This window comes from Myotis davidii, unplaced genomic scaffold (genome assembly GCF_000327345.1).
Source record: "Myotis davidii unplaced genomic scaffold, ASM32734v1 scaffold233, whole genome shotgun sequence".
In the NCBI taxonomy this organism is placed as follows: Eukaryota; Metazoa; Chordata; class Mammalia; order Chiroptera; family Vespertilionidae; genus Myotis; species Myotis davidii.
Genome location: NW_006285917.1, coordinates 1,217,421 through 1,229,744, shown reverse-complemented (window position 1 = coordinate 1,229,744; position 12,324 = coordinate 1,217,421). Strand labels below are relative to the sequence as shown.

The 12,324-nt window shown below is 40.1% G+C and overlaps 1 protein-coding gene across 1 annotated transcript in view; it reads left to right on the top strand.

Annotated features, from left to right (window-relative positions):
• The window catches only part of SP1 (Sp1 transcription factor), a 24,315-nt gene extending 12,005 nt beyond the window's left edge, over positions 1-12,310 (top strand). Inside the window, 3 exon segments of the mRNA XM_006779364.1 lie at positions 7,047-7,212; positions 10,240-10,439; positions 11,997-12,310. Of these exon segments, the coding sequence (XP_006779427.1) occupies positions 7,047-7,212; positions 10,240-10,439; positions 11,997-12,310 (680 nt within the window).
• Positions 12,311-12,324: the final 14 nt, after the last annotated feature.

Genomic DNA, 12,324 nt, shown 5'->3' with positions numbered 1-12,324 from the left:
TCGCGGGCCACATGCAAATACAAATATTGTATTTGTTCCCATTTTGGTTTTTTACTTCAAAATAAGATATGTGCAGTGTGCATAGGAATTTGTTCATAGTTTTTTTTTAAACTATAGTCCGGCCCTCCAACGGTCTGAGAGACAGTGAACTGGCCCCCTGCTTAAAAAGTTTGAGGACCCCTGATTTAAATCTTGAATATTTGTAAAGTAAGATGCTTAAAATAGACCTCAAGGATTGAGACTTGAAACAGGAATTATTGCTGCTTAGGATTGCACAAGGAAAATTATTGAAATTTACAGTGTGTTTTAACATGCTTTTTAAAGGTAAATCATTCTTAGTGACTGGTAATTGCTTATCTCCTTGTTTTAATTATTCATACGTAAAAGACCAATGAAAGCAAAGATGGCTTGTTGCCGGCAAGCATTTCTCATTTTGAAATTAATTAAATGACACCTTTGAGCCTTAGAAAATGACAGTTGTCCTGTCATCCCAGACAATGGATATTCTTATCTCTAGCTTATTCAGAAGCATCTTGGTGTAGTGGTAATTAAACTTTTAGTCAAATGCCTGGTCAGAGCTGTCTTTTTTTCTTCCCTCAGAGCTGTCTTAATAAAAGCACTAACATAGCATCATGTCTAGACTTAATTACTGATGGTTCTTTGATTTATTCCTGAAAACATTCTGACAACTAATTGACTTAAGTCTTTTTTTAAAAAATATATTTTATTGATTTTTTACAGAGAGGAAGGGAGAGAGATAGAGAGTTAGAAACATCGATGAGAGAGAAACATCGATCAGCTGCCTCCTGCACATCCCCCACTGGGGAATTGCCTGCAACCCAGGTACATGCCCCTGACCGGAATCGAACCTGGGACCCTTCAGTCCGCAGGCCGACGCTCTGTCCACTGAGCCAAACCGGCTTCGGCATGACTTAAGTCTTAAGTTTAAAAAACTATATATGTTTTTATTATAGAGGGAGAAAGAGAGAGAGGAAGGGAGAGGAGGAGAGACACACACATTGATGTGAGAGAGAAATATTGATCAACTGCCTCCTGCATGCCTCTACTGGGGATCGTGCCCACAACCAGCGCATGTGCCCTGACTGGGAAGCAAACCAGCAACTTCTTGGTCCAAGGGATGACGCTCAACCAACTGAGCCATACCAGCTTGGGCTTAAGTTTAAAAAAATTTTATTGCAATAAAATATACTTGTGCCTTATCATACAAACCTAAGAAGTAGGCATTTCAACTTAAGAAATAGGCATATGAAATAGGGGTTTACATAAAATAGGAATCTTCACTTCCTGTACTTTTTTGGTATTGAAAATGTTTACTCCATGGACTATTTTGGTTTTAATCATTGGTTTGCTTGCAAAGGAATTTGATGCTGTTTGTAAGTGTTAACAGTAAGGAAATTTGTCCCACGTATCAAAATGTGAAGTGTCAAACTTTTAGCAAACTTCATTTTATTTAGCTCCCTTAAAGTCTCAGTACTACAGATAACATTGTCTAGATTAGAACAAGCATGTCAAACTCAAAGGCTAACACAGGCCAAATAAACAAGGTTTAAGTTTCTGTGGGCCGCAAAAAAACAAAAGCTTCAGTTTTCATAGAAAAGTAGATTTATTTCTATAGAGACATGCTAAATAGAAAGGGCTGAAATAAATGAGTAATCATTAACATAAACTAATAGAACATTTTAATAAAAATTAATATTTTTTTCTTGAACATGAACTTACCAGACACTGAATAACTGCACAGATTAATAAGTGTAATGCAAATAAACACATTTTTCTTGTTCTCCAAAAGCAAAATATTTCCTGTTGTGGACACCAAACAAGTCAGTACAAGACTAACACATGGCAATTGGCTGCTAAAATACTTGCTTCTAGTATTAGTGAAGAGAAATTGTGCTCCTGTGCATAAGGCATGTAAGGGAAATGAATGCAACACGATTATAGTAATCAGTCATTAGTGAGTGTTGTAGTTTGTTAATAATAATTATGTATAACAGGATAGTGTAAAAATTAAGTTACGAAATTTTTTTAGAATATATTTTATTGATTTCAGAGAGAAAGGGAGAGAGAGATGGAAACATCAGTGATGAGAGAGAATCATTAATGGGCTGCCTCCTGCACGGCCCCTGCTGGAGATCGAGCCAGCAACCAGACATGTGCCCTGACCAGGACGAACCATGACCTCCTGATTCCTAGGTCGATGCTCAACCACTGAGCCTCGCCAGCTGGGCAAGTTACGAAATTTTTATTAAAACGTTTCTTACATACCATTATATTGGCTGGGCTGCAGAAATATTCCTTGTGATCCAAGAGTTTGACATGCTTGTCCTAGGGGATCGAGTCCACAACCTGGGCATGTGTCCTGACCAGCATTTGAACCTGTGACCTCTTAGTTCATGGGTCAGTACTCAACCACTGTTGAAAAAGGGTTAAACATGGGATTTTGGGGCTTTTTAAATATATTTTTATCAATTTCAGAGAGGGAGAGGGAGGAGAAAGAAATAGAAACATCAATCCGTTGATGCTCAAGGTTATGCTCAACCACTGAGCCAGGCAATAATTGGTTTTGATAATCGTTTAAAAACATGTATTTGACAGTTGGTGTTGAGGGTTGCAGAATCTGCTATGACAAAATATCACTGTAGGAGTTTAGGATATGCCTCCACAAAATATGCCACTTTGTATATTAATTATTTTGAACCCTTGGCACTTGAAAAGCAAGAACTGGAGGAAGAGGCTTTCTCAGAACTTTCATATCTGCCTATAGACAGATCCTCCAATAAGAATTCAATTGTCTTTGATCCCTCCCAGGGAGTTTCATCAACGAGGAAGATTAACTCTTGTCACAGCAGAGGTGACTAGACGTTGACCCACACCCAGACAAACTTCTTCACAAACTCCCATACCTCCATCTGTTTTTGTAGAGCCCAATAAATTGGTTGCCATTCATCTTTCCTAAAAATTATTTACTGTCCTTAAAAAAACCCACATATTTCCCCCCTTCCCTTTCCCTATTAAGATGGTATTTAACCCTGAACTCTAAGCCACCTCAGAGAGTTTTTAAATATATTTTTATCAATTTCAGAGAGGGAGAGAGAGAAACATCAACGATGAGAGAAAGTCATTGATTGGCTGCCCCCTACAGGGGATTGAGCCGACAATTCGGACATGTGCCCTTGACCAGAATCGGACCCGGGACTTGTCAGTCCCCAGGCTGAAGCTCTATCCACTGAGCCAAACTGATTACTGTTAAACATAATGGTTTTAAGTAATCCTAATATCTCTTAAGTATTTCTTTGTTTCTTTATTTAATTATGCCCTGTCCTGAGTTAACATTCTTATCCTATACTAGAGGCCTGTTGCACGAAGAGATTCATGCAGTAGGCTTTCCCTTCTCCTGGCTGCCGGCACCGGTTTTCCTCTGGCACCCGGGACCCAGGCCTTTGCTCCGGCTGGAGCCACCTTCAGTCTTCTTCGCTGGTCTGGCCTGAGCCGCCTTCAGTCTTCACTCCGCCGCTTCACACCTATGTATGCAAATTAGCCGCCATCTTTGTTGGCGATTAATTTGCATATCACCTTGATTAGCCATTGGTAGGCGTAGTGAAGGTACGGTCAGTTACCATGTTTGTCTATTATTAGCTAGGATAATAAAACCCTAATATGCAAATAGACCGAATGGTGGAACGACTGGTTGCTATGATGTGCACTGACCACCAGGGGGCAGATGCTCAACGCAGGAGCTGTCCCCTTGGTGGTCAATATGCTCCCACAGGAGGAGTGCTGGTCAGCCAGAAGCTGGGCTCACAGCTGGCAAGCGCAGCAGCAGTGGCAGGAGCCTCTCTTGTCTCTGTGGCCGTCGGACATCCACTGAGGGCACAGGCCGGGCTGAGGGACCCCTCCCCACCCACCACCCACCCCCCCACATGAATTTTGTGCACCGGGCCTCTAGTGTTTCAATAAAATGGAGAAAGGTTTGCCTCTTCCCAGTTGATTTGGACAGGGGAAACCTTTGGGGGTTAATGAATTGCATCTCTAAATTTAATGGACTTAGGTTAGTTTGGAAAATAGATCAAGAAAATGATTTGATTATCAGCACCATGCTTTTTCTTGTTTGTTTTAAAGTTAAATTATAGTTTACATTCAGTATTATTTTGTATTAGTTTCAGGTATAACCACAGTTTTGTCTTATCTTGATTCTAAAGACCTGTTGTAGATAGATAGCTGGATCTACAGTTTCATAAATTTCTCTTCTGAAGGTAAATTTTGGTAGATAATTTTTGGTGATACTAACTAGCTCCTAACTAGCCTTATCTGCTGGGCTATTTGAGCTAATGTCAAAGGATAAATTCTCCATCCCCACTAGAGACAGTTTCTAAGCAGTAACACAGTTTTTTCTATTGTTGAGAGTATTACAGATGTCCTCCACTCAGCCCTTGCACACACACACACACACACACACACACAGGCCTTCACCACACTATTGTCTGTGTCCATGGGCTATAAGTTCTTTGGTTTATCTCTTCCCACCCCCCACGCCCCAATATATCAGTTTGTTCCATGCCTTCATGCCTCTGGACTTATTTTGTTGGTCAATTTATTCTGTTCATTAGATTCCACAAATAAGTGACATCATGCAATATTTGTCTTTCTTTGACTGGCTTATTTCACTTAGCATAATAATCTCTGGGTCCATCCATGTTGTCTCAAAGGGCTCTATATATTTTATTCCATGATTTCTCATGGTATGATTTTCCCACAAGACATTTTGCTAATGTTAACTACAATGTGTTGAATGTTTGTTATGTGACAGATATCACACTAAGCACCTTATATTTATTTCATTTCTTTTTCATGATAACTTTGAGATTAATAATATGAGAAGTCACTTGCTCACTGTTAAAAGCTAATCAAATCGTGGTGCAGGAACTCATATTTACTTCAGAACCTGTTCTTAACCCTGTATTCTAGTAATATCTAGTTTTAGCTCTACCAATATTATGAAATTCTCAAAACATTTTAGTTAAATTTATTTTAATACCATAGGCTAGTACTTAGAAGTGGTAGAGTGAGCAGGAAAGCACAAGAAGAGCTTATTATTAGGCATAGTAACTCAAAAGCAAGTTTATGAACTGGGAAGAGTAGAGATTAGGTACAGGAATACAATCAAGAGTCTAGATTTTAGATGGTGAGTTTGATCTACCACACTTACTCCCTTCTTTATAGAATAGGTAAAACAAAGCAGGCCAATTCAACACTCCATTTATAGAAATCTTAAATATGGATAGAGTCATTAACTTACAAGGTGCTTTCGTAGATGAATACTTATTCATAGTAGATGTTTTGAAAACCTGAGAAGAATGCTATCTGCTCCTCTAAAACCTTATATTTATCCACTGGCCTAGAGCAGTTTTTGAAAATGTCAATTGTAATCAACCCATAAAATAAGTACTAAGGGGAAAAAAAACGAAGTAGAGTCTAGAAAAATTTACATTGTTTATCATAAAGGTAAGCATTGTGTATGAAACTTTTGTTTCAGTTATATGTACTAGGTCACAGTGTAAATGTATTTTTTACTTTGGGTTGCAGGTTTGTTTTGGGTTTTTTTTGAAAATATATTTTTATTGATTTCAAAGAGGAAGGGAGAAGGAGAAAGAGATAGAAATATCAATGATGAGAGAGAATCATTGATTGGCTGCCTCCTGCATACCCCACGCTGGCATATGCCCTGACTGGGAATTGAATGGTGACCTCCTGTTTCATAGGTTGATGCTCAACCATGCTGGCCGAGCTGGGTTTCAGGTGTTACAAGTTTGAAAAACACTGGCCTAGAGCTTTGTGATTATCTATTTTAATTTATTGAGGACAAAAATTAGTGATTTCATTCACTTTTTATCTTTAAAAGCAAATGACATCAAAAGACATAATAGAATGTATGTATGCTTTATATTTTCTTCCTTTTTCTAGCATTCTGAAAGGATCCAATCTCACATCAGAACTTTCCTGTTTGGCTCAGTGGATATGGCATTGGCCTGCGGACTAAAAGGTCCCAGATTCAGTTCCGGTCAAGGGCATGTACCTTGGTTGCGGGCACATTCCCAGTGGTGGGTGTGCAGGAGGCAGCTGATTGATGTTTCTCTCTCATAGATGTTTCTAACTATCCCTCTCTCTTCCTCTCTGTAAAAAATCAATAACATATATTTTTTTAAAAAAACTTTCCTGAGGGTATAGCTAGCTCTTTCTTCTCCCCATTGTTTCAAAACTTACAGTATATAGCTCCTATTCCCTGCTGAATATTCAGCACAATTTTCTGCTCATTTGAGGAAGTTTTGCCTCTTAGGTTTTGTATGATTTCTAGTTTGGAATACCTTAAAGTCTTATTTTTAGTCAGTACTATTTGATTGCCTCCATAGTAGTTTAACTCAGGGAATGAATAAGAGATTTATTGGACATCTTTCTGTAACAGTATATACCTTTATCTCATTCTTTTAATGAATGTATAGTAGTCCATTGCATAAGGTTATAATTTATTTAGTGCCTCAGTGATGTACATTTTGATTGTTTCCAGTTTTTTCCTGTTACACAAAACCCTATTGTCATATATTTGTATACCATAGGACATTGCTGGTTCAAAGTGAAATTACTTTGATGGTGTGCATTTAAAATTTTAATATTGCCAAGTTGGCCTTCAAAAAGGTTGTTCTATTTGTCACTACCTATATATAAAAATGCCTATTTCCCCATACTCTGGCTGATGCTGTGCATTATTAGAGTTTTAACTATTTGTAATCTGGTGAAAATTTACAAAAGTCCAGTATAGAGTTGCATTTTAAAAATTGAGTGAGATTGACTATGCTTTCATAAATTTAATTAGCCCTTTGTATTTTCTTCCCTTTTTTTGTTTTTGTTTTTAATCCTCACCCAAGGATATTTTTTCCATTGATTTTTAGAGAGAGTGGAACGAGGGAAGAAGGATGGTAGAGAGAGAGAAAGAAAGATCGATTGGTTGCCTCCCACACATGTTCCAACTCATCATGGAGCTCAGCTTGGCCTCCATGGGGCCGGTGGTGATGGAATACATGATGACACAGCAGGAGGAGAGGAAGGAGAGAATAGCCCAGATCCCCAACCCCAAGCTGGTCGGAGGACCCGGCGGGAAGCATGCACCTGCCCCTACTGTAAAGATAGTGAAGGAAGGTAAGTTGACTAAGCCAGTATCTTAAGAGTAGTGAATGGATTTGGAGGTAAGAGGTTGATTTTTTTTTTTAAACATTTAAGACTTGGCAGTGTTGCAGAGGGATGAGAAATAACACAATACATTTGATTAGGTCATATTATAGATCTTGTTTCCAGCTCTGATCCTTTTATTGACTGTAAGACCTTGGGCCTTAATAGGCGCCTGCTTTCTCTTACAGATAAGGAAATCAGATGGAGCCAGCTGGTCTAATGATTGTTACCGTATGTCTATATTGAGATGGTTTTAACAAGGTTGCTTTGTAAAACAGCCTTGCAAAGAAATGAAAAAGCTACACTAATGTGTTTTTACAATGGCTTGTGAGAATAAGAGTTTTCCAGAGTCTTATTTTCCTTCAAAATAAACAAAAATGGCTTAGTCCAGATAGAAAATTCTTCCATCAGGGACCCTAACATGTTCTGCAGAATAAAGTGCTGACAGTTTTCTTGTTAGTAATACTGTTCAGTATTATCTCTGGAGAGTTTCAAGTTCTATTTTTTCTTTCAAGTCATTGCTATATATATATATATATATATATTGATTTTAGATATTTAGATATTATTATTTAGATATTATTGATTTTAGAGAGAGAGGAAGGAGGGGGGAGAGAGAGAGAAACATCCATGAGAGAAACATGGTTCCTCTGCCTCTTACACACGCCCAGGCTGCAGGCTTCATCCCCAGCTTGGGTGTGTGCCCTGACCAGGAATCGAACTGGTGATCTTTTGGTTCGTGAGATGACACTCGACCAACTGAGCCACTCCAGCTGGGCAAGTCACTACTTTTGAGAGAATAGAAAGTTACATAGCTGATTAAATGCTTTTGAGCCCTGACCAGTTTGGCTCAGTGGGTAGAACGTTGGCCTGCAGACTGAAGGGTCCCAGGTTCGATTCTAGTCAAGGGCATGTACCTTGGTTGCAGGCACATCCCCAGTAGGGGGCGTGCAGGAGGCAGCTGATCGGTGTTTCTCTCTCATCAATGTTTCTAACTCTCTATCCCTCTCTCTTCCTCTCTGTAAAAAATCAATAAAATATATTTTTTAAAAAATGCCTTTGAAAAAGAAAATCTGTTAAAGTTTTGTCCCAGCCTAGCTAGTTGCTCAGTGGTTAGAGTGTCAGCCTGCGGACTGAATGGTCGCAGGTTCAATTCCAGTCAAGGGCATGTACCTCAGTTGCAGGCTCTCAATCCCAGCTTGGTTGGGGCGGGTGCGGGAGGCAACCAATCAGTGTTTCTCTGTCTCTCCCCCTCCCTTCCACTGTCTCTAAAAAAATCAATGATGAAAAAAATATCCTTGGGAGAGGATTAACAAAAAAACCCAAAAGTTTTGTCCCAATAAAAATAAGCACAAAAGTAAGAAAAGTACCAAAACAAAAATAATCTGAGTTATTTGTAGGTTAACACTACATTACAGGAAAAACCTGAATTAAAGCACTGAGTATGCCTACACTGATGTTTCTCAGTGGTTAGAATGTTAGTCTGCACACCGTAAGGTTGTGGGTTTGATTCCCAGTCAAGGGCATGTACCTGGGTCCCAGTTGGGGTGTGTTTGAGAGGCAACCAATCAATGTGTCTCTCTCACATTGATGTTTGTCCTCCCTCCCCCCATTTAGAAACAATGGGGGGGGAAATCCTCTGGTGAGGAATCCATAAAAAAAAAAAAGCACTGAGTACAATAGTGTTTGCCTTTAACAAAGCTTAAAGTGGATTTAAATTTTTGAAGAAACTTCTCAGATTTCCACCTAAGAGTAACTTTATCTTCTCTTATGTATTATATATATAAAGGCCTAATACGTAATATGCAAATTGTCCCCTTGGGAGTTCGACCGGGAGTTCAATCACTCACTATGATGTGCGCTGACCACCAGGGGGTGGTGTGAACCAAAGGGAGGCCCTGGCCAGCAGCCGGAAGTCCCTGATCGGCCCTGATTGCTAGCCAGGCCTAGGAACCCTACCTGTACACGAATTTCATGCACTGGGCCTCTAGTTTTTATTATGTTTTTTTCCCCCTTCTGCTAATATGTGTTAAAACCAAAGAAAAGTCCCTCTTGGAAATCTCCCCAATGCCCACTAATGGATTACATATGGAACAAATTGGTTTGCAAAAACATTTCAGAGCTGATTCCTTAGAGGAGCTAGGATCTGCTCCATACAGGGAATAATTTTTTTTTTAATATATTTTATTGATTTTTTTACAGAGAGGAAGGGAAAGGGATAGTTAGAAACATCGAAGAGAGAGAAACATCGACCAGTTGCCTCCTGCACACCTCCTACTGGGGATGTGCCCACAACCAAGGTACATGCCCTTGACCGGAATCAAACCTGGAACCCTTCAGTCCACAGGCCGATGCTCTATCCATTGAGCCAAACCGGTCAGGACGGGAATAATTTTTTACAAGCCTTGAATTAGTTAGGAATCTTATTCCCCTCTTTAACTTCTATTCAGTCCATCTTCTTCTTCCACTGAACTCCCTGATATTGCTTCAGCTTTTCAGCTGTTAATCTTCACCATTTGGTTCTTTATTTTAGGAAAAAGCTCTACAGGTGTAAAATATTTTCCTTAACCAGGTGCTTAAATGGAGAAACCCTTTGCTTATAAATACATTCCTAGCAAAAAATACTCCCACATTCACAGTAGTTCCTGTGGAAAATGCTCGTATTGAGATTTAAACTTCTTTCACACAAAAAAAAATGCCCCACAGACTTCACAGATCACTGTGAGAATGATTATTTCTTCAAACAACAAAATTGGATTAAGGAACAGGAAAGCAGAAAAGAGCAAATGTCTGGTAGAGAGGAAACCTACAGCTTGAATTTTGGGTATTAAGAACCAGAATCAACTAAAGATTTATATTTTGATACTAAAGAGAAGCCATTTTAAAAAAAAGTTCTAGGTAGTTTTGAATGGGTCGGGTAATTATTGTTGACACTTTGTGGTACTTTCATTTTTATCTCTAGAATGAATGATGAATACTTTGTATTCTCACTTACAGGGGCTCTGGGGATCCTGGCAAAAAGAAACAGCACATTTGCCACATTCAAGGCTGTGGCAAAGTATATGGCAAGACCTCACACCTACGGGCACACTTGCGCTGGCACACAGGCGAGAGGCCATTCATGTGTACCTGGTCATACTGTGGGAAACGCTTCACGCGTTCGGATGAGCTGCAGAGGCACAAACGCACACACACAGGTGAGTAGGAGCCTGGAGAAGAAAGAAATAGTAATAGACCAGAATGGAAAGGCACAAAATGTACCTGTGAAATAACTAAAAATACTGAGCAACTTACGATTGAAACTAAATGTATGGATCACAAATGGAATTGGAGTTAATCTGGAAAACCTTTAAGAAGGAAGGAGCTCTGGCCAGTTTGGCTCAGTGGATGGAGCATTGGCCTGTGGACTGAAAGGTCCCCGGTTTGATTCTGGTCAAGGGCACATGCCTTGGTTGTGGGCTCGACCCCCAGTGGGGGGCATGCAGGAGGCAGCTGATCGATGCTTCTCTCTCATCATTGATGTTTCTCTCTCTCTTTCTCTCCCTCTCCTTTCCTCTCTGAAGTCGATAAAAATACATTATAAAAAAAGGAAGGAAGGAAGGAGCTGCCCAGCTGGTGTGGCTCAGTTGGTTGAGCATCTTGTCCCTAGCACCAAGAAGTTGCTGGTTCGATTCCCCATCAGGGTACATGCCTGGGTTGCAGTCTCTTTCTTCCTTTTTTTTTAATTCTCACCTGAGGATTTTTTTTCCCCATTGCTTTCAGAGAGAGCGGGAGGGAGGGAGAAAAACAAAAACAAAACACCAATGTTGAGAGAGACACATTGACTGATTGCCTCTTGTACTCGCCCTGACTGGGAGCAGGGAGGAATCTGAAACACAGGTACATGCCCTTGACCAGGAAACAAACCTGTGACCCTTCAGTGCAGGGGCTGACGCTTTAACCACAGAGAAACACTGGCCAGGGCTGGGTTGCATTCCTGAATCCCTGGTGGGTGGGGTGTGTAGTCATCTCTATGATGACTGCATCATTGCTCTCATTGATGTTTCTATCTTCCTCTCTGAAATCAATAAAAAACCACACATTTTAAAAATAATAAAATAAAAATTTTTTAAAGAGAAGGAAGGAGCTAGTTGAGTGGAATTTTGGAGGATCCAATTACTCTTTTTAGTCTCAGTCCTGCCAGATATTTTTGCTCTAATCCTTCCTTTCTGAATATCAACCTCCTTCCCTCTCTCCATCCCTTTCTTCTTTTTTTGTTTTTCATTTATTCCTCTCTTCCTTGGTACCAGAAAGCCAAGTTTCCTTTGAAAACAATCCCTCTGTCTCTATTCATAATTACCTGGTTTGGGCAGGATTAATCCTACTCCCACCTCCAGGAATGGGCCATGATTGGCTTAAGCTAGTCACTGTATCGTTTCCCCACAGGATGTTTGGTTCAGGGGGTGGGCAATTGAGTTTGTCCAGGAAAAATGAAATTTGGGACTTACGCTGGGAATTCAGGGCACAGACACTTTCTCCTTCTTGGGTTTGTGGTGTGAAGAAAATGTATGGCCAGGAACTGCTATTCCCCAACCCTTACCTGTTTTTCTTCCTCCAAAAAGCAAAAGATACTCATTAGATTTTTCTTTCTTTTTTCACCTTCTAAAATTGGCCTAATAGTATGGCTTATAAAGTTGGAAAGCAGTAATTGGACAAGGTACCCCCTACATCCTGAGATGTTCATTTCTAATATTCTTTCTCTTTTTTTTACTTAGGTGAGAAGAAATTTGCCTGCCCTGAGTGTCCCAAGCGCTTCATGAGGAGTGACCACCTGTCAAAGCATATCAAGACCCATCAGAATAAGAAGGGAGGCACAGGCGTAGCCCTGAGTGTGGGCACTTTGCCCCTGGACAGTGGGGCTGGTTCAGAAGGCAGTGGTGCTGCCACTTCTTCGGCCCTTATTACCACCAATATGGTAGCTATGGAGGCCATCTGTCCAGAGGGTATTGCCCGTCTTGCCAACAGTGGCATCAATGTCATGCAGGTGGCAGATCTTCAGTCCATTAATATCAGTGGCAAAGGCTTCTGAGAGCAGGGACCCAG